At 38.2% G+C, this 24,571-nt stretch overlaps 1 protein-coding gene across 1 annotated transcript; it reads left to right on the top strand.

Moving 5' to 3' along the window:
• Positions 1–395: 395 nt before the first annotated feature.
• On the top strand, positions 396–23,853 carry SMC1B (structural maintenance of chromosomes 1B). The gene is made up of 25 exons (XM_074538966.1): positions 396–504; positions 2,048–2,240; positions 2,727–2,835; positions 3,549–3,752; positions 4,147–4,385; positions 4,858–5,116; positions 6,007–6,147; positions 7,249–7,331; positions 7,825–8,032; positions 8,198–8,383; positions 8,729–8,908; positions 9,858–10,004; positions 10,569–10,706; positions 11,160–11,276; positions 12,822–12,928; positions 13,684–13,825; positions 14,568–14,713; positions 15,804–15,957; positions 17,329–17,427; positions 18,115–18,271; positions 18,998–19,152; positions 20,506–20,657; positions 20,807–20,876; positions 22,320–22,430; positions 22,649–23,853. The coding sequence occupies exons 1-25, from the start codon at positions 396–398 to the stop codon at positions 22,757–22,759; spliced, it is 3,717 nt and encodes a 1,238-aa protein (XP_074395067.1). The 3' UTR covers positions 22,760–23,853.
• Positions 23,854–24,571: the final 718 nt, after the last annotated feature.

Here is a 24,571-nt window from a genome sequence, read left to right as displayed (position 1 = left end):
GGAACGGGAGGGGCACTGGCCAGCCGGGACACAAGGCAGCCTGTAGCGATGACACCGGCCAGCCGGGACACAAGGCAGCCCGTCGCGATGGCACCGGCCAGCGGGGACACAAAGCGGCCCGTCGCGATGGCACCGGCCAGCCGGGACAGAAGGCGGCCGGTGGCGATGGGAACGGGAGCGGCGACTCCCGAGCGCAGCGCGGGGCGGAGCCGCCGCACGAGGCGCGCAGGCTGTGAGGGCGGGGCGGGCTCGCCCTTCCTTCCCTTTGAGGCGATAAAATCGTCGAAGAGGGTTGTGGGGTGGGGGTGGTTTTTTGTCGGTAGGTTGGTGAAGTAGCCTCTTTGATTGTTTGAGGTGTTGAGCCCGGCAGCTCCTGAGCCCAGCTCCCCGCGGGGATGGGTTACCTGAAGCTGCTGGTGGTGAAGGACTTCAAGTCATGGAGGGGCCAGCAGGTTATCGGGCCCTTCATGAGGTTCAACTGCATCATCGGGCCCAATGGATCAGGTATTGTGGGTGGGTAGGGGGCAGCTGCTCCATGAGCTGCCAACATTGAGGGCTCAGTTTGGTGGAATTTAGCCTCACGGACTTGCTGAAAATCTCCTCAGGTGTACCTGAAGGTGGGCAGTATAAATGAAGCCTAGGAAGCACCTGCTGTGTAATTTTTAGCTGAAAGTGTAGGTTTTCTTCAGGATGGAAGGGCAGGAGCAGGCTGCGGGGGAGAAAAGTTCGTGTTGACTTGGTGCTTTCCAGCTGAAGCAGAAAGCCTATTTTGCAAACAGCACACCTTGTCTTGGCCATCTCAGCTTACAAAAATCAAATAAATATGGTTTTATTTTAGTACTCCGGGCTGTACGAGTGGAAACCTTCTTCTTGGGAGTTTGTGGGTTGTGCTGCGCTTCCTCCAGGAAGGGGAAGGTGGCTCTGCAAAATGGCGGCTGTGGTGAAGCAGGGCTGACACCGGCGAGGCTCTGAAGGGGCAGCAGCACCGTGTCGTGATCCCAGGGTGCTGGAACTTCTTGTGAAAAACGCCAGTCACTTGTTTCTAAAGTTTTAAAAGTTTAATAGTAATAAAATGGTTATAAAAATAGCAATATAATTAGAGTTAAACGGGTAGTATACATAGTATCTTGTCTGGGTCTGTAACTGGGGTAGCTCCTTTGAGAAGGAAAGGGATAATCCCTTGATAGTTAATTCCCTTGCAAAGAAGCTGTCTTTGCAGACATATGGCCACAAATGTTTGTAAAACTACATGATAGCTGTTTTCCACTTTCTCCTCTTTAAAATAATTTCTGATCAATTAATGGAGAGCCTCCATTGATTACCTTAGTTTGTGACTATTCCTATGCTGCCTTTTAGAAGCATTTGGTCAGTTAGTCATCGCTTAGAGATTTGTTTAAAATATTTATATTTTAAATTCTTTTATATATAAATTTTTTTACTAACATGAGAATGCTGAAAATACTGCACTAATTTTGGGCAAAAACATAAGTGTTAATCTGCAGGTTGAATGGGAGGTGCTATAAGCTTCCCTGAATAATAAGAGTAATACAAAAGGATAAAAAAAGACTGTAGGTGAGAACTGTTAGGTGTAAGCTTTGGATTGAAACTTAGTGTCAAAAAATTCAGGTTATTATAATGCCAGATAGGCTTATTTTCTGCTGTCAGTGTGTTACCTCTTAAAAATGTTTATTATGTGCAACAGCTTTTCCTCGATAAAATCACAAAATCATAGAATGGTTTCAGTGGGGAGAGACCCCATAGCTCATCTGGTTCCAGTCCTCCATCATGCTTTCCACTATACCAGGTTGTTCCAAGTCCCATCCAACTTGGCCTTGAGGACTTCCAGGAGTGGGGCATCCACAGTTTCTTTGAGCAACTTGTACCACTACCCTCAGAGAGAATTTCCTCCTAAAAGAATAAAAAATACATAATTAGCAATAGCATTTTCTAAAGAATTTGGTGATTCCCCAGATTCTTTCATTCTTAATAAAATGCTTCCATTTATGTCCTGTCAAAAATGTCTGCATTTTTTTTTTTAATTTTTAAGGAAAATCGAACATAATGGATGCTGTTAGCTTTGTGATGTGTGAAAAAACATCAAACTTGCGAGTTAAAAGTGTTCGAGAACTGATTCATGGAGCACACGTTGGAAAACCTGTTTCTTCTACAGCCAGCGTGAAGATTGTGTATTGTGAGGAAGATGGGGAAGAAAAAACATTTTCAAGAGTTATCCGTGGTAGGTTCTAGATTCTGCTGCAGGTACTGTCTATTGTGTGATATATAAAGAAATGAAGACCTAAAATACCCAAGTTAGAATTTCAGATGCCCAATATTAGTTCATAGTTGGGCAGATTAGTATAGTCCTTCAGATGGTGATATAAATGAAAAAATAGATTTAATTAGTTAAAAAAATTGAGCAAGTTCTTTGCTCAGTATCCATCTCTAGATATTTCTTTGGGTGATGTAGGCTCTAAGAAATACGGTCTGACACCTTGCTGCAGGTGTCAGTTCCTTTAGAAAGTACTAAAATGCGAAACTAGATTTTTTTAAACAGAAAAAAATAAATTACTGAAAGGAATAAAGGAGTAATTGAAATCTACTGTGTTCTTTGAGGAAATTACTCAGTTAAATTATTCCACTAGTTTAAGTATTTTCCAGTGGGTTTTTTTTGTTGTAGCCATTTTCAGCAGTGATTTTTTTTTTTTTTCCTTTCCTCCTTTAGGTAGTTGTTCTGAGTTTCTTTTCAATGACAAGTCTGTCAGCCGATCTGCTTACATATCTGAGCTAGAAAAAGTAGGCATTCTTGTCAAGGCCAGGAACTGCCTTATTTTTCAGGTGAGCATTCAAGGTACTTTCAAAAGAAAACAGAACATTCTTAGGTTATTTCATTGAATACACAGTTAAATATTGTCTAGAAATGAGAGCACCCTTAGCCACTACAAGGCAACATACTTTTTATTAACTTTACCAAGAAGTACAAAACTACAAAATACACTTTATGGGATTGGTATATAAATGCATACACTAGTAAGAAAGAAGCTAATCTGGAAGAAGTTGAGTGCTTCTGTTATTTACAATATATAGAAAAGTATGGTATAAATGCTTAGTGTATTTAATTGCAGGAGTGCTAGGAAAAAGTAATTTTGTCTTAAAATACTCCTGTTAGTAAAGATGCATGAAAATGTAAAGGATTTCTTTTTGAGGGGTTAAAAATTCTATTCAACTATCAATTGTCAAGAATTTAATGACATAGGCCTTAAGCTTTTGATGAATAATACATTTCACAAAATCATGTTACTTAGAATTGCTGACAAAAATTCCTAAGGAAGAATAGATTTTCCCCTTTTATAGAAATCTGAGTGGCTGGCTAGGTGATCCTCATTTTGACATGAAATTTTTCCTTGGGCTTGAATCTAAATGCATTTCCACCATCTGTGTTGACCATAAATAAATACAAAAGTCAATCTATAATATATGCTTCTAAATTCATAAAGCATCACAGTGATCTATGGTGCTGCATAATTTATTTATTTTCAATTTTGGTTTAGGGAACAGTAGAGTCAATTGCCATGAAGAAGCCAAAGGAAAGAACTCAACTTTTTGAACAAATTAGTAATTCATGGGAATATGCTGAAGACTATGAACAAAAAAAGAAGAAAATGCAGCAAGCAGAAGAGGATGCACAGTTTAATTATAACAAGAAAAAAAGTGTGGCAGCAGAACGCAAACAAGCAAGGATAGAAAAAGAGGAGGTAGCTTAAAGTTAATCAGTTTTTTCATGTTAAGGTGCCAGATTTTGCATCTCTTGTGAACTTCAAGTGTTTAAAAAAGCACAAAAAAACCCGACAAAACAAACCCACACACTTATTTTGTTTTTAGTCTAGTAGTTTTTTTCAGTATGGCATATTGTATAATAATTTATTTATCCTTTGAAAAGGTAGAGGGATACATGTAATCTAAATAAAAGAAGGTAGAGGCTTGCCAGTATAATTAATTAAAGTTGACTTCAATATTTGAGTTTTATGATTAGTGACCCTTACTGGAATTAGAGCTACTTGTACACCATCAATTTCATCACTTGAAATTAGACTGCTAATGATAGAAAACAGTTTTTATAAACTATAAATTAAATTTTAATGTTGGTAGGCAGAGCATTACCAGATGTTAATCAAGGAACTGGATGAAGAAAGGATACAGCTGCAGCTTTTTCAGCTTTATCACAATGGAAAACAAATTAGCTTTCTGAAAAACAATTTGGATGAAAAGAATATGGAGGCTTATATCAAGAAACAGGCTCTTTCTACAGCAGAAGATTCATTTAAAGTCAAGAAAAAAATGTTTGGGATACTAAACAGGGACCAACAGCATATGGAAAAAGAAATGAAGTAGGTTTTCCAATCAGATTCTGTGATAGTTGAATAGAGCATTGTCTGCACTGGGAATTCCTTGGCAGGTGTGCGTTTCCTGGTGAAAATGTGGTTGATAGTCCATGCTGTGGAAGTCAGTTCCTAGCAATTCACTGAAGTAAAATCCAGAAATGATTTTTTACCTCCTGTACCATGCCTAGTTATATTTTTCATTATATAAACACTTGTTTGCCATTAAATTTTAGGAGGTTATTTTTCACTTTCTAAATTACTGTTTTCACTGGATATTAAAAAAAAAAAATCCTCTGTGGGCATACCCACAGTGTAAACCCTACCCTTACAGTTTAAAACTGATTATATATGTGGTCAGCACTGGGGAGGGAGTGTCTTTTCTGTCTTCCCTCTCTCCCCTTTTCCTGTGGCTTTGCACTTTTGGCTGTGTCTTGTTGGGGTTGGTTGTTTTGGGCTTGTTTCTGGTTTTGTTTTTTAGGACTCTGGAGGCATCACTGATTCAGCAGAGACCCCTCTATATAAAGGCAAAGGAAAACACATCCTACCAAATCAAGAAAGTAGAAATGTCTAAAAGATCTCTGAGGGACAAGGAGAAAGCCTGTGATAAAGAAAAGCAGAACATAAAAGAGCTGGAGATGGAATTGAGTGATATTGAGAAGGCATGGAGAGCATTTGAGGAGAAAACTGAAGAAGAGAGAATGGAGAGAGCAGAAGATATTGAGCTGGGGGAAAGTCAGGTAAACCTGGAAGTCCAAAAATACTCCTGATTACACAGAAACTGTTATTTCACCAATGACCTGTGATTTTTAGTGGTCTTTTTGCCCTTGAACTTAAACAAAACCAAAATTCTAAGTTTTATTTAAACACATGGTACACTGTGGGAGGGTAGGACAGAAAATGTTTGTCAGGGTCCCAGGGTGAGCGATTTCTGAGAACTGGCTTTTCATCTGAGGTATCAATTTGGGAAAACCAAGGAAGAATTGGTAGTAGACATAACATCTCCTTTGAAAAGGAAAGGGCTACATCCCTTGATAGTAAATTCACTTGGAAAGAAGCTGTCTCTGCAACCACGTGGCCACAAATGTTTGTAAAACTACATGATAGCTTTTTTCCACTGTCTCCTCTTTAAAATAATTTCTCATCAATTAATGGAGAACCTGCATGGTTGCTACTTTAGTTTGTGAATCTTTCTGCACTGCACTTGAGAGGCATTTGGTCAGTTAGTCATCACTTAGCAAATTTGTTTAAAATATTTGTATTCCACTTACTATATGAAATTATTTAATAACATGAAACACCAAAAATACTGCACTAATTTTGGGCCAAGCAAAAACATAGTGTAAATCTTCAGATTGAATGGGAAGTACTATCAGCTTCCCTGAACAATAAGAGTAATAAAAAAGGATTAAAAAAAGAATAGGTGAGAACTGTTAGGTGTAAGCTTTGGATTGAAGCTTAATGTAAAAAAATTCAGGTTGTTATAATTCAATCAGGAGCTAGAAGAGTCTTCTGGAGAATTGGGTAGTTTCCCTAAAATTTAGGTAGGTAAAGTTAATTAGAACTGTAACAACATGAGTTTTCTCACTTTCCAAGGAATGGATTTTTTTTTTTGTTTCTTTTTGTGCAGTTAGAGCGATACAAAGAGCTAAAGGAAGTGGCAAGAAAGAAAGTAGCTACACTGGCCCAGCAGCTGGAAAAGCTTCGTTGGGAAGATAAAGGAGATCAAGAAAGGCTGAAACTTAATCGCAGGAAGAAAAATGAAATTGAGGTATCTGTGTCAAACTAGAATTAGGTTTTTAGGAGAAAAATGTCTCTCTGGTATAACTGTATATAAACATGTTCAATGCTTTGATGTAATCAAATCCTCAGCAGAAGAGAGGTACGTTGGAGGTACATATGAGGCTTTGTGAGTGCTAGAGCTCCAAATACCTCATTCTTGAACATATAAGCTTGTTTCTATGGAAATGTCTGGATTTTGCTCCATGTTTATGAGGATATAAAGTTATTCTTACCATAATAGCTAAGCTAATATTTGTACATCCATTTTTTCTTCATAAATTACAATTTCTTTTCTAATTACTAGTTCCCAGAAAAATGTAGTTGGTATTTAGAAGTGAAATAAATTCCATTGCCTGTGGATAATAATAATAATAAATTCCATTGCCTGTGCTTCTTAATCTAGCAAGTCCCTTTGTGTTGTTGAGAAAGGAGTAACAGTTACTTAAGAGTGCATGAAATATATATATGCAAACAATGTAGTGGGTGCAAGTTAACTCTTCATCCTTAGAACTATTTAAAAAAAAGTCCAGGGATTAAATTAAGGTTTAATAAACTGTTATAGGTAGCAGTATTTTTTTTTTCCTCTCTACTTGCTTCAGTTAATGTGTTTTTAATAAATTTGAGTAATTGAAAATTATTTTTTTACCATTGGTGGGTTTTTTTTACTGCAATGTTTTGTGTCAGTTTAGAAACTGTTTCAACTTTTTTGGAAAAAGCTATTGATGTAGGGACAAGAGTAACACCTCTTTGTTTCAACACCTATAATTTCCTGGTGCTTTGTTTAAAGTTTTTTTTTTTTGTTGTTGGTGGTGTCATGATTCTCTGTGCTGAATAGGTTTTCCCTAAATTGTAGCTGAACATGGAAAATCCCATAATGGCCTTGGTATAATAATTTCCCTATATTATTCGTTCAGGTGTAGCATGGGACCTACTGTTGCAAAAGAGGTGCTGTCACTTCACCATGAAATAGCAATAAAGAAGAAAAGATCTATCTCAGTACTTGTTCTTAATGTAGACCTGTATCTTAAAAACTTAAAACTGTCATTTTGCTCTGATTTATTTTTAACACATTCTATTTGTGACTGCATAGGAAACCATTAAACAGACTGTGGAACAGGTAGAAGAGCATGAAAAACGCATAGAGAAGTTGGAAGAATATGCTAAAGTATGCATGTATGTGTAAAAAAAACAAAAGCTAACTGGATTTCTTGGGTATTAATCATTTTCAAAACATAGCAGGTTTCTACTTCCTTTTAATTATTTTCTTTGAAATTTTAATAAGAACTAGAATTTTATTAATTTTACTTAATATTTCAGTCACTTTGGCTGTCAAAATAAAGTAGGAAGTATGATGACTAATCCATATTTTGTTTCAATCAGTTCTATAATTCTAATTTCTCACAAGTTATGTTACTGTGGATATGGGGCTATTATTGGACAAATTCTGAGCAAGAAAACAGGAGAATTTTGTAGTTGTGCTGCTCTTAGAAAACATTAATATTTACATTGTGTGTTGGCACAACTCGGTTCTTGCCTCCTGGGTCTTGTCTTCTGCCTGATATTTACTGCTTGTGAAGTTAGGTGACTGCAGAATGACCTTCATTTATACTGAAAGTGTGTATAAATGAAATTGTGAATTGTTTTTTATTTTTGCTTCTGTTCAAAGTGGATCACTAACAGAAAAAAAGCAGCAGGAGGAAGCACTAGCTAAGGAAATTGAGAATGCAACAATCCGAATGGCTGAAGTGAACGAAGACTTGAACAAAATCGTTGGTGAGCTGCAGAATGCCAAGATTGATTACCATGAAGGGAGGCGTGAGCAGATGAGAGCAGAGATCCTGGAAAGTCTAAAAAGGCTCTATCCAGATTCTGTGGTAATGGAATGGCCTCATTTTAGTGCTTTATTTTAGAGTTAAGACCTAAAAGTTCTGCAACAGACTGAGTAAATTGGACAGTCTGGAATATCTTTTTAACTTTTGTTCTTGCTTGAGTGTATAGCATTAATATTAACTAATATTTCTCTGTATTTTAATCTTCAGTTTGGAAGATTGCTTGACCTGTGTCATCCTATTCATAAAAAATACCAGCTTGCTGTTACCAAGGTGTTCAGCAAATACATGACTGCTATTGTTGTTGCCACTGAAAAAATAGCAAGAGATTGCATTCGGTTCCTGAAACAGGAACGAGCTGAGCCTGAAACTTTTCTTGCTTTGGATTACCTTGATGTAAGTATGTTTTTCTTTCTCCTGTCATCAGCAAGCTCCTACACTTTTAAATCTTGATGCTGGCTCATCTTGAGCTGTCTTGTTTATTCTCCATGCATTGGTTTCCTTTGATTTGATGCACAGGTTATACAATTATATCTTAATGCCATCATAAATAGTAATGCAATAGGTTATGCAGATTGAAGGACAGTGGTGCACAGAGAAAATAAACCTCAGGTTTGTTTTTAGTCTTGCAGTGATTGAGCTCCTTGTTGTGTTGATCTGTACATTCTGTCCCCAGACTACTCAGATTTGGACATGCTTTGCTTTAACAACATTTAACAACACTGCTTGTTTGCCTTACAGGTTAAACCAATTAACGAGAAGCTAAGGGAGATAAAAGAAGCTAAAATGATGGTGGATGTTGTACAAACCCAATTTGCTCCACTGAAAAAAGTGATTCAGTTTGTGAGTGGGAATGCCTTGATCTGTGAAACCATTAAGGAAGCAAAACATATTGCATTTGATGGACCAGTGAGGCTGAAAGTGAGAAGCCAAAGTTTATTGCATACATTTTTCATTGCAGTTATGTGTTTGATGCCATTAAATAATTCTTCTGTAAACATGCTGGAGTATTGCAGATAAACACAGAGCTGGTACTTTAATCCCACAGAAACAAATCACTAGATACTTGACATGGCTGGTTTTGCCTCTGATAGTAAGTTGAAGTGGTTTTCTGGAAAAAGGAGGCAAATGAAATGATAGTTAGTGTCCAAATACAGGTCTTGGTATAGTCCTTGTTATGAGGAGTAGGAGGAATGGATAATTATGCTTCTTAAACTGTCTGATTTAAAACCACAGACTTTATCTTATAAAATACTTTAAAATATCTGCCAGAATATCTTCGTTGTAGATATGGGTTATGTTAAGGGCTCCAAGCTTCTCTGTCACTTTCTGCAGTTCTTTCTTCGTATTCCTGTCTCTATTGCTGCAGACAGTATTTTATTCACTTTATAAACCTTCTAAAATTTTGATTAAGAGAGTTTTAAGTTGAAGGTGAGTGTGAAGTTATTTTTACTTGAAATAAAGTCACAAACCCCCATGTTCTTTACAAAAATGTACATTTCACAAGCTGTTTGCCTTTATTCTGTTACCATGTTGCTTGGTCTGTTCTACCAAGTTTAAAAGGTGTCTGTTCTACACTTTTTAAGTGCAAGTGTATACACAAGGGGCTATATGCAAGGAAATGATAAAATGAAATTGTATGTTCTGATCAGCTGTAATAGTACCAAAATGTGATTACTCCTAAGAAGGAACAGACTTCTATTTGCTTCAAATGCCTCATGTTAGCAGGTTTGGAAGAGAAAAGAAAAATTTGAGTCCAACTTAAATGTGGTTGTTACTTGTTTTACCGCCATATCTTGGGCACTAGTGCATGGGATGCTTTGGATGGGGTTTTTTCAGATTTATTTGGATATAACTTATTTTATTCCAGACAGTGTCTCTTGATGGAACTTTATTTTTGAAATCTGGAGTGATTTCTGGAGGATCAAGTGATTTAAGATTTAAAGCTAGATGTTGGGATGAGAAAGAAATGAATAAAATGAAAGAAAGAAGAGATAGCTTGATTACTGAGTTAAAGGTAGGTCTCTTAATTAACTGCAGAAGTCATGCTGTGTCTAACTTAATTCACCTCTGGGAAGGTGATTTTCTAAAAGTGTAATTTTCACTGCTTCTAGAAGATAAAGACAGGACATAATTAGCTGTTCATCCTCTACTAGTTAATAATGAACTCTGCATCTCAGTTCTTAGCTGTGCTTCTCAGCTCACAGGCAGAAATACAGGACAACACTGTTGGTCCAAGCTCCCTCCTGGAAAACATTAAGAGTACCTGAAGACTTGTAATGAAAATGACAATATGGTTGTGTAAACATGGGAATGTTGGCATGACCCAAAACCTGCCAGTGTAAAATGATTTGTCATACCTTTAGTTGGATTTTTTAAAGAGGGATGGAGTTGTAATTTAATCTGTAAGTGGATACTTTCTTGGGAGAAATAAATCCATTATAATATTAATATTGCATGTGACCTGTGCTCTCAGCCTTTACCTTGAATGAGGTCTAGGTCAGTGGGACTACCTTTAACATCTGAAAAACAAGTAGTTTTCACAGTTCATCTTTTGTTTTTCTCCCAATAACACTTTCAGGATCTGATGAGGATCAGACGGAAGGAGGCTGACCTGAAGCAGCTGCGTGCTCAGTGCCAAGGAACTCAGACTCGACTTAAATATTCACAGAGTGAATTAGACATCATTAAAAAGAAACATCTTGCTAATCTCTTCATGGTACAATATGGAATCTTTATCATTTTCATGTTTAATAATTGTATTGTTTTAACTGTAATTCCTGATCAAATAATGCTACTTCCTTACAGTGTTTTTTAAAGTCAGTTAAAGTTTTACATACAACAGTTACAACTGAGGAATTGATAAAATATAAAAAACAAAGATTGCAAAGTACTTCACATGAGGCTTTTTCTATTGTGCTTTAAAACTTGGGTTTCTGGTAAGCTTGGTTTATCATCTACTAACCTTCAGAAATCTTTAAGTCAAAGTGCACTTGATGAGGTACTTAGTTTTGCTTTTCCACTTGTTAAAACTGTAATTGTTACATGCAGATTGGCAATTGTAGTTACTAAGTGGCATTTGAGAAGAAATGCCACTTAGAGCTGTCCCTTAATTTCTAGAAAGCCGATCTTCCTATTGAGAAAAATTACTATCTTTTTCCTTTCTATCTAGGAAAAATCAAAACTGGAAAGTGAACTGGTAAATATTGAGGCTCAGTATGATATGCTGAATGAAGGAATAGTGCAGAGAAAGGAAAAAATAGAAGAGTTTCAGAGGAAAATTAACAAGGTAATGTCTTCTGTCAGAGCTTTGAGAGCTCATGCTGTTTATTAGGCTACAGAAGCTTAAGTTTTACTGATGTAGACACTTTGGCCATCTCATCCCTTGGTTTCCCTGTGATTTCCCAATCTGCCAGTGGTCCCTAGAGCAGTTCATACAGACAGTGGACAGATTGCAGAGCAGGGTTGTCATGAAGAGACTAAAGGCACTCAGGGAAGGGAATGTTAGTAAAGCATAATGGGATGCCAAGAGGGGTTTCCTGCTGGGTTCTGCTGGAGTAGGCAGCAATTGACCTTGGGGAAATAGGCACCTCATCCCTACCTGTGTTTTGAAGCTGCCTTTTTTCCTGCTCTTGTCAAACCAAGAAATCTGGTGTAAGCTGTGGAAAAATGGTACTGCAGTTTTATCTGGGAAATGCAGAGCCCAGCACTTAGATGCTGGTGTAAATGAATATTGTTGGAGAAGGAGACATTCCTCACCACTCTCTGCAGTAACTCAGGCTGTATCATACATCTGTAATTTAGTTCCTGGCTTCTGACCCATTCTCATCAGTCAGTCTGGGATTAATCCATGACTGGAATTCTACATGTAAGAACAAGCCAGAAGTGCTGCCTGGTCTGTGTCTTGCTGGGGGTGCAGGCATGAGGGAGTGCAGATGTCTGTCATCTGCAAACACTGAGGAAGTCACTGATGGTTCACTGGGTAAGAATTCCAGATACAGGGACTTCTCTTTTGCTTGTTCTGAAAAAAAACCAAAAACATAAAGGCTGTCATTTGGAACCAATCATCAGTTTCCAAACTTGGTTTGATGTAGTATTTGATACTTGGCTAAAAAATCCTGAGTACTAAAACAATATAAATAATACCAGGCTTTGACCTGTAGAGTTCTCTTAAAATTTTGCTCAGTCCATTGGGTTTCCTTTTAAATAGAAATTTATAGGAATGGACTGTTGCTATTTCTTCCTTTAGTCCAGCCATATACACTGTACCTAGTATTCACCTGCTTAAATTGTAAAAAAAATTTAGAATTGATTTTGACTGATGCTTTTGTTAATCTATGCTGTATAATTAGGAAATGAGCTATTCCATGGCAGAGTTTTTGCTATGACTTTTCTATAAACATAGCACAGTAATTAATATTTATGGATCCCTTGAAAGGATTAAAATAAAGAACTAAACTATAACTCCCAAGAAATCTAGTGTATCTGATTAGTGTCCTGTCTAGCTTTCTCTTCTTCAGCTGCCTGGGAACAACAGGCAAAACCAGGGAAACTGGTTACACTGTGATGACTTCTGTCTTCAGAATGACCAGCTGCTGTCTAGAAGAGCTTAGACTGAAGTTACACTTGGTAGATCTCAAATGCCTTATGTCTGTCATTTGAACTGAAAATGTTATTTGAAAATCTCAAGTACAAATTACTTCTCAGTAGTTGTCAGCTGTTTTCTTGAAGTACCTTAAAAATCTAGCCTGTAGCATGAAGTGATTGAATATTTTACATCTGTGAGTTGCAAAATAGTATAATCATTTGTTGTTCCACTTGTCTGTTTTTGAAGGTTGAAGATGATGTTTTCCGTGAGTTCTGTGAAGAAATTGGTATAGAAAATATTCGTGTGTATGAACAAGAGCATGTGAGACAGCAAGAGGAGATTGATAAGAGAAGGTGATATCTGTCACTAAAATGTAAACCAGTGGTTGGTATTAGATTGGGCACACTGGTGCTGGAGAAACTCCCTCCCAGGAAACAACACAAAGTCATAGGAGAATGTAGAAGGTGCTCCTTGTCACTTAGTTAGGGCACTGCTGTAGATTAGTTAGATAAGGATCAGTTAGATCATTGCTATGACTTGGGTTTGTTAGACACAGTCAGCGACAGCTTGCAACAAACTTGAAAGCTAACATTTACTATTTTGGTAGCACTATTGTAAAAGAAAATTTAAAATAGTTTTCTAATACCGACATTGAAAAATGGCACTATCCCAGATAGAGAATAGCATGAAGGGTCACTCATGTGTGAATGAATCTTAAGGAAAACTGGGTGTGAGATGCATAGGAAAATACTCTTGTAAGGAAGACGAGTTCTTGAGTTTTTCCAGGCAACCTCAGCTAGTGTTTCTCTCACAGACATGTCTCTACACCACAGATTTGTATCTTAGAAGGAAAATGTTAAAATGAACTGATGGTTGAAGTTCAGGTGTCACTTTCCATATTGATGTGGCTATAATCTATATTGTATTTGTTTAATCAGTATCACTGTGTATTTGTGATTTCCCATATATTCACAGGATGTAGTAGAATCAATGTAATGCAGATTTTTGTGTTCACATAGAAGATACAGTAATGGCACCTAAATAGAGTCCAGTCACAGTTAATAGCCTGCTTTGTAAGAATTGATTTTAAATCCTGTACCTTGACTAGACTGGAGTTTGAAAATCAGAGGACACGACTGAACATTCAGCTGGAGTATAACCGTGATCATCTGCAAAAATTAACAAACTCAGTCAGCAAGTTGAGGGAGACAATTCATAAAGATGAAGCTGAGATTGTCAAGCTACAGAAGGTAATAATAAAAACAATTTCTCTGTCTCTGTAATTCAATACATTCTCTCTTCTCAGCTTTGATTTTGAATAAGTGTAGTTGATGCTGTGGATTAATTTTTCAAGGGGTTAATTCAGGGTTGACTTTGTAATTGCTTAGACAAATGCAGATGCATATTGCATATTAGCTTTGGAATAAACTGCCATATTTGAATGCTTATTTATTATTAAAAATAAGCTTACTAAAAATTAGGTTTTGGATTACTGTCTGTACAGTATTCCTTATATTTTGTTCAGTTAGTGTATTCTGTTGCTGTGAAGAGGCAACATAGTACTATAGATAAAACCAGCAACATGTGGCTCAGATTCAACAAAGATTTTATGAGTAAGAGCAAGCAATTCTGATGCTTTACATCTTTAAGCCACTAATACATTTGAAATAATGCTAAAATAAATAATGCAATTTAGATTTTTAGTTGAAGTAATATGTATGGGTTCCTCCTTCACAATGTTCTTTATCCTGTACTGTGCTGATGGTGCTTGTTAAAAAAACAAATTTGTGATCCCTCACAGAAAAGGGAAGGAGAAGATCTGTGCTTTGAACAAAAAACAAAATGTGAAATGTGTAAAACTGCCACAAAGTGGGGGAAACCCTCCCCTCCCCAGCACATTTGAATGTAACAGGTTTAACTCCTTTCTGTATAGTAGAGGTTGCAGATCTGGATTCTTAGTGGAAGGTTAAAAATCTAAATATTTCTCTGCAGGATGAGGAAAAGCTTCTAAAAAAAGTGAATGAACTTTTGGAGGAGCAGCAACGCCTTAAGGATAAACTAAGTGCTCATAAAGCTGAGCTTGCAAAAAGCCAAAATGAAGTTGAAGAGTTCAGAAAGACAATGTTAACTCTTAATAGGTAACTCCTACTCCTGGGAAGATGATTTAAAGGATAATATTTAGAATGGATTTACTGATCACATGTTTGGATTTATCTTTTGTTTTCTTGTGAAATATTTATTAGAGACATAGTGATTTGCATCTACAGTGTGCCTTAGTTGAACAGTGTTTCTAATTCAGTGTGTGCAGGAGAGTATTTCAAGAGGGCCATCCCATAAATCATACAGAATTCTTTTATTATCTGCCAAGTCTTTGGTCTCACTGTGATCTGACCACAGATCTCTCATCCCCTGTGGAGAATATGAAGTAGCTTACAGCTTGATTGGCAGCATGTGAAATTCCCTTGCAGTTTCACAGTTCAGTTTGAGTTGTACAGTGTACTGATTAATAATGGGAATATTTTTATTTTCCAATTCCATTGTTATTTTTCCAGACTTTTCATATTTTGGATACCTTAAACTAATACTAACCTTAGGTAATTTTTTTCTCCTATTTTTATATTAAATCAGCTCCTTTGTGGACAGTTTATACTTCAGTTCTGTTGTGCTTGCTTATTACTGATGTCCCTTAATCAGGGATCATCACTATGTTTAAAAACCCCATGACATTGGCACAGTGTGGTTATGTAAACTTGTGGAATTTTCTATTAACTCATGACTTTATGCCTTGTAATTTATGTTTTGTATAATTTTAACAGTGTTTCTGCTGATGGTAACTTGATGCTACCACGGGAATTGGTTGTAAAAAACCAGGCTGTTTCAGGGAGAGTAATGGTAAAAGATACTTGGTTACCTGTTAAAGGATCAAATCTCCATGCATGTTCACTAGAGCTGAACAGGACAGAGGCAGTCTGTAATTAGGGAAGATGGGTATTTGAATGTGCTTTTAATGCACTGGGACTGAGGCTCCCTCTGGAGTAATTCAGGAGAATGGAGGGGATGGCAGAAATACCATTTTCCTTTGGTTTGGTGGGGGTTATTGAAGAGGAAACAGCCCTCTTGGTGCTTGGAATCTGTTTTCTGTGCTGTATTTTTCATGCTGTTTTTCTGTGAATGTTATTAGCAGTGCTGTTTCCACTTTTGAGTTGTTTTGTGCCTTTTTGCATGTAGAGAAGCCACAAAGTTGCAGAGGGAAGCTACAGCTCTGGAAACCTCCCTGGAAGAGATGAGATTAAGGGGACACAATCTGCTGCTTGAGTGCAAGGTGCAGGACTTGAAAATCAAGTTACTGGCTGGATCACTGGATGACATCAGTGAAGTAGAGGTACCTACAAGTGTTTACAGAAGATAGATATGATGGGGGAGCACTTACTCATGAATTTAATTTTTCTTTCCTTACAGGACTGTTTCTCTTACATAGTAATGTTCAAACCAATGCACTCTATTCATGTGATCAGGTCTCTTTCATTCAAAAGGAGGATTTATTTTATTTTTGTAGACAGAAATACTGCTTGCAAGTATTTTTGCTTGTGCTTGAAACATACTCTTTTGAAATATATAAAATCTTGTACAAGAAAATTGGTATGAGGATAAGTAAGAGGATACACAGGGGTCAGTGCAGAAATGTAAATAAATATGGCATGTGCAAGATCATATTTGGTCTATCATCCATAATATAAATGTTGTATATAAAATCCTCCTTTTGTGTTCTATAGATGTAGGTGCTCAGAGAAATCAGGGCTAGGCTAACATAGAAACATTCCTTCTATCTGATGACTGCCCCTTTTTATTTGTCTCCATCTTCCCTCTTTTTCCAACATACCTCTCATGAGGAGAAATAAACTTTCTGCACTGTCACAAAAGAAATGAACTGTGAGTTTTGAAGAACTTACAAGAAATGTGTGAGTTTGGAAGGAGTCTTGTTGAACCCATTCCTTGGCAAAGTATTTTTGCTGGAGGTGGAGGATAGGTGTGAACTGGGCAGCAGACAAAATGCAGGCAGGGAGGTGGGGTGGGCAGTCTGTGAAGGGAAAGAGGGAACTGCCAGTGATCCAAGGATGTGGGAACTCTGCTCTCACTGTTTCTGAATAAGGAGGAGAGGAAACCAAGGAGGGGAGCAGAAGGAAACAACAGTGTGGATTCTTAATCAACCTCATAGAGAAGACCAGCAACAGATTTGGTTGTGAGAAAAAGTCGTGGTGGGAGAGAGGTGTAATAATGAAAGATAGGACATGTTTCATTGTTTGACATTCAGGTGACAGGCAGTACAAGATTCTCTGCTTGTGCTATACAGAACTGAAGCTCCTTGATCCTCTTGAGTGGAAGGAATGCCTCAGCTTACACAGCCTTCCCTTGGAAGGGTTGAGGTATCGGTGAGTTTACACCTTCCCAGTCAGGAGATTTACAGGATGTACAGTGTTGTGAATATGTAATAAACAGGTTGCTGCTGCTTTTAGCATAGCTTCAAGCTGAGCTTGGCAGATGTTTTCATCTTCATTTAAAAGGTGTGTGTGTTAATTAGGCTCATGAGATCTTAACTGTTCAGTCCATTTGGGCCAAGGGAAGAGCCATGGATTACATATATCTTGTACCACATAACCTCTCTCTCTTAATTTTAAAACCTTTTAATGAGTTGGTTTTACAGTTTCACAGTTAACTGTTGTATTTCTGAACTGGAATGTTGTTCATCTTACAGCCAGGAGCTGAACTAGAAGGAACCCAGGCTTTATTAGGGATCTATGAAAGGGAAGAGGGAATTCAGATAGACTACAGCACCCTAGAAGCCAACCTAAAGGTAATCTTTTGTCTGAAATTATTAGAGATGGAGTGTCTGATTTTTATTTTTGTGAAAGATGTTTTATTTGTTGTTTATTTTGTTCTTCACCCTGGCCTTTAAGTGACACTTGGTAAAACCACTGCTAAGCTGAAGGGGATGTGTATGTGTGCTCTGGTTTTGTACTCATGACGTAGCATTGATGTGTGGGATTTCTAGAGAGGTCAGTTTCCCATATAACTGCCTTTAACTTACAGCTTACCTGAACCACAAAAATGGAACTGAGAGACTTAATATAACCTTGATTTTTTTTTCCTTCCTCCTTTACCTTCTGCCTGCACAGAACAGAGGATGAATCTGTCATTAGTAGAACTTATCTCAAAGAATTCACTGAGAACCTCTTCTTTAAAAATCAAGGAGTGAAGCATTAATCCTGCTCCTGTGTTGTATTTTAAAAAGGGAATTGAGAGAAAATAATTGGCTTCCTGTTTTTAAAGGTCTTGGGGAAGAAGAGTGAGGGCCTGGTAGATTCATTGCAAGAAATAAGACCTGGGTGGCATTTTCAGTTGTGTTTCAAGTTAAAGCTATTCATGAGTGGGGTGATTGTTTCAGGAACCATGAGTGCTTGCTGTATGTATTGAAATGTCTTGGCCTAAAAGCAAATTAGATTGCTCTGTTGTTTTTTGGGGTTTTTTTTTTTTCCTTTAGGAACTAGAATCTGATAAAGATATAGAGGATCAAGTGAAGCAAATGCAGCAAGAAATCAAAGCCAAAGAGGTCACATTAATGAAGACAGCTGCTCCAAACCTGAGGGCAGGGGAGAAGTTACTGATAGCTCGGGACAAGTTCCAGGAATCGATAGACGGTAACACTGGGTCTTTCATGTCACTCACTTTTGTGATTCCACCTGAACTAAAATTCCTCTTCTTGGGGTTGGTCCTGCTGCCTTTGCCCATTTTGGGGTTTATTTGTGCTTGAGTGTTTATCCTCAGTTATCTTTTAAATTACATATTCAACAATTCATTAACATACACTTGAGTGTTGAGTAGTTTCTTGAAATACAGTTTGAATGATTGGGAAGATATTTGTTCCTCACATGACATCACAAAGTGTTTTTTACCTTCTGAGAGGTACTGACTTTAATGTTAAAATTAAATTTTTCTTGCATAACTGAAGGAATTGTGTATGTTGTCCTAAACTCATACATGAGCATTTCTGCAAAATGATTATCATCTCCAGAGAGTTTTGAAGGTATTAACAATGTAAGAAACTTCAGGGGTTCTGGAGCTGTACCAGGTCAGTGCTGGTGCTGCTTAGGGCTGCCTGCTTCCCAGAAGGAATTAGGAGAATATTGTTCCTTGCTCCAGACAAATGTGGCACAGAGCAGATTGAATACATCACAACTTTGCAGGTTTGTGGGTCTTCCATTTGGAATTTGGAAGGAAACTCACACAATACTGATATGTTCCTTTTTCTGCAATAAGCATTTTCTTTGATGCTGTTCAAGGTACCCAGTATACATTTGTTCTGTGTATTTGCTCAAAGACTTCTTAAGGAGTAATTCCTGTGATTTTCTTTTTTTTTTCCATAGCTTTTGAGAACAGCAGAAAGGAGGCCAGAATACGCAAGCAGGAATTTGAAGAGGTGAAAAAAAGGAGGTATGAGCTGTTCAGCAGGTGCTTTGAGCATGCCTGCATAGCCATTGACAGGATCTACAAGAGGCTCTGCAGGAACAGCAGTGCTCAGGTGAGTCTGCACAGGGGCTGTGCCTTGAAGGCCATACTGGATGCTTTGTTATCTAGAATAAAGTAGCACTGTTTGCCAAAGACCTTAAGAAGAAAATCACAGAAATAAAGACTGCAGAAGTTTAGGGTCAGGGAAGGAATGGGCAGTAAGCCTAAGTATGCTTGACATTAGACAGAGAGAGGTAATCAGGGAGCAAAAATTCAGCTTGGCTTAGTTTAACTCTGCTTTTAGCAGACTTGTAAATTATCAGAACACAAGTGTGAAATGTAATTGAGTACTTCAGTTAAAAATAACATTGGTTTACACATCAGGTTACACTAATAATAATCATTAGTACAGACAACTGAAAATCATAAATCAGTGCTAGTGTTTTGCACAAGGTCTTGAAGCACCTTCTATCCCACTTGAAATATTTAGAAAACATAAACAGACATAATATGTTTGCAACTTTTAAGAAACATGTAGAAAAATTGTCTCACAATTATCATTGTTACTGTTCTGTGTTAATACCAAAAGTCAAGAGAGAACTCCCAAACGCTTTGGTTATGTCAAATTCCATAGACTGTGGAATTTTTAAAGGATTGAACTCTTAAGATTTTGTGGTTTTCTTCAGAATGTTGTGTGGTTGTTTGGTTTTCTTCCATGCTGTCTGTGATCTGAGAGGAGACATTTGAAATGAGGTTTAAGTAAGGAAATTTCTCTTACCTGTCTCCACTTGTGCAGAGGGGAAGAGTCTGTATTATTTTATTGTCTCTTCTATTAATGAGAAAAAGAAACCATCTAGCAAAGATGTTACCAATCATACCTTTAGTGGTTAGGAAAATGGTAATTCTAATTTAAAATAATGCTTTTAAATTTTGTCCCTGGGAACCAAGATACAAAGTACAGAAAAAGACTTTAATATGAGCAGTCTTTGTCCAGCTCAAAGCTAGGAAACTGGTAAGCTAACCTTTCACCAAAAAAAGGCAGTTTTGCAAATATGCTGTCTTCCAGGCCAAAAAAAATATATCTGCTTTTGAAGTCTAACATTTTAATAATGTAAAAAATCTAAGCAGTTACATAAAAGGTGATAAAATCAAGTTTGTTCAGTAGTTGAAACTCTGGAAAAAACAAGTAAGTGGCACCATTTCCATACTGGTTTTGTTACTGAGCCTCTGGGATCCTGGTTTGTTGACAAAACCATTTTCTCCAGGAACTGGATACTGCTGCTCTCAGCATGGATGAACAGCTTCCCTAAAAGGGAAGCAAACTCAATTGTTTCCTCACTACCTCAGGCAATATTTTAAACCCTAAAAATATCCATCTAAATACTTGGATAAATCTCACTATTAATAATTAAATGGTTTTTTGTAGGCCTTCCTTAGCCCAGAAAACCCTGAGGAGCCCTATCTGGAAGGGGTTGGATTTCACTGTGTGGCTCCGGGCAAGCGCTTCATGCCCATGGACAGCTTGTCAGGAGGGGAAAAAACTGTGGCAGCCCTGGCTCTGGTGTTTGCTGTGCACAGGTAAAAAACTGTTCTAATTCTTTCATTACAATAAATATAAGAATAATATTGCAAAATACTATCAACTTTATTTATGGAGTAAGTAAGTAATTAGAATGTTGATTAATATTTTGGTATCTCAATGCAAAATAGTGTCTTGTGTTCTACAGCTTTCGTCCAGCTCCTTTTTTTATTTTGGATGAGATAGATGCTGCACTGGACAACACAAACATTGATAAAGTAAGTTGCTCTTTTACTGACAATATCTGGTACCCTCTGTAAAAGGATGGCTACTTCCATTGCAGGGGATTGGGGTACAGAGATTGTTTAGCCTGACTGAATCTGATTTAATTTAGCTTGGATTTAGGGCTGAACTAATGAGTCTATGAGAGAGAAAAGTCCCATGACTTTTCTTCGTTAAAACACCTTTCTGCCCTCTTAATTTCTCTTTCTCCTAATTTCTCTTTCCCTTTCTGGCAGTAATTGTTCATTGTAGCAAGAACAGAGGTTGGAGCATAAACAGCAGAGAGGGGGAGACTCAGAGCAGGGGGATTTTTTGTAGGGAGGAATCCTAAAGCTCCCCACATATGGCTGGATTTTCTCCTGTGGAAGCATTCTTTTTCAGAACAGTATTTCTACTAGCATTACTGCTAATGTCAGTCTTGGTAGAGCCTAACAAACAAAAACAGTTGTTTAAGCACTAAATATTTTGGTTTTTCCCCTGATGGCATTAACTGTGATGTGCCAAGTACCCCAGAGTTTGCTTGGAGGGTACCTCTGGAATAGACAGCTGGAAATCTCTACCACTTGTGCCTGCCAGGTAGAATTAAATTTCTTCTTGGAGCTTACTGACTCACTGTGAGAGGTTCCTGAACCTGAATTCCCTAAATAATCCTTGGGATGCAAGTCCACAGGAGTTACCCAGGCCCTGAGGTTGTTTTAACTTGGTGCAGTGTGTTTCAGCAGCAGCAGATGGGATGCAGTGGGGCTATAATGAAGATCCCTGAGGAAGTTTTAGGGTTTGCCTCTCTCACTAGTTAGAACTATACTCTGAAGTTTGTAATTTACTAACAAGAGTTCTTCCCATAACTTACTAACAGTTCTTCCAGTAAAAAATTAATTTCCATTTCATGTAGATAGAAGTGTGCAGAAAGAGGGCTCATTGAAAAGGTATTGGTTTTCCTTTATGCAGCATTTACTTTATATTGTGGGACATTGCAATCTCACCAGTTAATAACTTAAATTTTGTACCTTTAAGTTGCATTACCATTGAGAAACTTGCTGCTGTCTGCAGTGAACTAAGATTCAGTTCTTTAAGATTTAAGATTATTATACAGCCAGTAGCAAACTTTTCACACTTCTAAAAAAAACTTTAGGGATTTCCACCTTTCTTTCTAGTTATATAAAGTAGAATTGTTATTCATTGTCACTGCTGTCTTTTTATAGCTTTATTCACTGGAATGAACCATTGTTTTCTCAAATGTTTTCAAAAAGCAGCACACCTGAGGAGTTGTCTTAAAACTATGCAAAATATCTGGCTTTTAAAACTGGTTTATTTCTCATTTTAGCAATCATGATGGAATTCTGCAGCTAGCACAGTTCAGTCCTTCCCTCACCATTCCCTAATCACAGCATTGCTTCAGGTTGCCAGAACTAACTGAAATCCTTGGTTTCTCTCCAAAGGTCTCGAGTTTCATTAGAGAACAGGCACATGAGCAGTTCCAAATGATAGTCATTTCCCTGAAGGAAGAGTTCTATTGCAAGGCAGATGCACTGATTGGAGTGTGTCCTGAGGTAACAATAACTGTGGCTAAATAATGCACGGGGGTTGTGCAAGTGCTGGGTCACACCTGCAGCGTCGCTCACAGTTGGTGCTGGGTGTGTCCTGCTGTGCAGGTACAGCTTTGGGGAACATCCTTTGGGGAACTCCAGCTCATGATTGCTTGTCCTAGTTACAAAATGCTTATTTCAAGTACCAGCAGTGTGTTACATGTGCTCCTCCCTCTTCCCAGTACGATGATATCATGTTCAGCCAAGTCCTGACCCTGGATCTTACCGAGTACCCCGAGGAGGAGGAGCAGGACACAGCAGAGAAGCCCAGCCAAGGTTCTTTCTTCCAGTAGTGCATGGATGGTGTCAGGGCCAGGTGACAGCAGGAACTGGGCCAACAGCTGGCTGTTGCAAACCTGAGTTTGAATGGGGCTGTTAGAGGTTGACAGGGAAATTTAATGTTCACTTTTCAGGTGAAGCAGTTTTGCAGATTAAGGGAATCAGCTGCTACTCCTTGATGCAGTTTTGTTAAGGAGTGAGAGCCTGAGCTGTTTCTGAGGTGTGCACACTGGTACCCAAAGCTTTCAATTCCAAGTATTTTGGCTGTAAGAAGTGCTGCAGGTTCATTTCCATAAGCAGGGTATCCCAAAGAACAAGCCTCTTGTTTTTTTTGTAGGAAAAGTCCACAGTGCCAGCATGCTGTTCAGTCAGGACCTTTTGTGTTGTACCTGCCTCTATTTGCCTTCAGAATAGGATTGTTTCTTCTTTTCTAAAACAGTAAGGTACTGGAGTGTGTTCATTATCTGGGGTGACTTCTATGACAATCAGATCTCAGTTCTCTACTGCAGCCTTACACAAGTATTGGTGAACTGTACAAAAGCTTGGGATGCAGCTCTAGAGCTGTGATGTAACCTTGAAAAATTTCACCTCTGAGCTATTTCACCTCGTACAGAAGTGGAAAGAATGAGTCATGCTATAGAGGCAAATGAAATATATACATATGAATATATAAAAAATGTAATGTTATTATGTAGCTGTCCCAGTACACTGAGGTTACTTTGCTGGCTGTTTCTCATCTAAACACATGGAAGTTAATGAAGTTGGGTAAAGGAAAATGAAGTTGGGTGAAGAAAACTGAAAGCTGGAATCACTTTATCTGGCTTATGTTCCACCTCTGTGTGTGCTGAAGAGCTTACCTTGGTTTATGGCTGTTAATAATTTTATCTTGTGTTCACAGAGGAGGTTCTTTTTGTTCTGTGGGTTGCTTACACACACCTACCTTGTCATGTGCTGTGAGCCCTGAGTTTGTGCTGGGCCTGGGAGGATCCTGCCTCAGGGAGTGTAACATGTTTCACAGGATACAGGTGTTCATCAAATACTTGTGTTGTTGCCACAGTTCACTGAATAAAGTAATTTACTCTGAGGCATGAGTCAGCATCAGTGCCTTATTTCAGAATCTGGTAACAGATGTGTTAGGAGATAAAACAACCCCTCACTCTTCTGCCTTTGAGGATACAACAGATGGCCCTCAGGAGGCTGGACAAGCTCCAGTTCAGCAGTGTCTGTCTGCAAGGGAAGAACCACCAGTGCTGGGTGTAAGCTCATCCTTACCAAGGGGAAGGATGGCATTTCCTATTGTGGATCCAAATCAAATCAAATCGTTTTGATAAGGATTTGCAAGACTTTACTACCATTATTTAAACCCTAATGAGGTCATAAATACCTCAGTGAGAGTGATGGATTTTGCTTGGCTTGAAACAACAGGTGCACAGGTTCTGAGCTGATCATCAGGATCCACAAGAGCCTGACTGGGCACTTCCCAAAGCAGCACTTGCCAGCAGCTGCAGGAGGTGGCTGTGTGACAGGAGGGTAAAGAGCTGCTGAACCAAAGGCAGCACCACCTGTGATGCAGCAATATTTAAAACATTTGCACAGGTCAGGAAGTGCCAGCCCTGCAGTCTTGGCCCTGCAGATGCAGCAGTTCCAGCCTTTCCTCCCCAGCTGATCCTGTGCCTTACCAGACAAAGGAAAAAACAAATCCTCATGCCAAAAGTGGAAAGCAGGTGGGTCATCATGCTGTGGTTCCATAAATGTTCAGGACTTGGGGATCAGAGACTGCAGCCTGCAAGAATCCAGGAACCCACCTGCAGATGGGAGAACTGAAA

This window comes from Zonotrichia albicollis, chromosome 4 (assembly GCF_047830755.1).
Source record: "Zonotrichia albicollis isolate bZonAlb1 chromosome 4, bZonAlb1.hap1, whole genome shotgun sequence".
NCBI classification, from domain to species: domain Eukaryota; kingdom Metazoa; phylum Chordata; class Aves; order Passeriformes; family Passerellidae; genus Zonotrichia; species Zonotrichia albicollis.
This window is presented reverse-complemented; position numbering and strand designations above follow the sequence as displayed.

Excerpts from the sequence above, each read along its gene's own strand:
- SMC1B (XM_074538966.1), top strand. The coding sequence starts at position 396 with ATGGGTTACCTGAAGCTGCTGGTGGTGAAGGACTTCAAGTCATGGAGG. Across the intron at positions 2,836-3,548 it reads GGAACTGCCTTATTTTTCAG|GGAACAGTAGAGTCAATTGC; the intron begins GTGAGCATTCAA and ends ATTTTGGTTTAG. Across the intron at positions 20,877-22,319 it reads ACAACACAAACATTGATAAA|GTCTCGAGTTTCATTAGAGA; the intron begins GTAAGTTGCTCT and ends TTCTCTCCAAAG.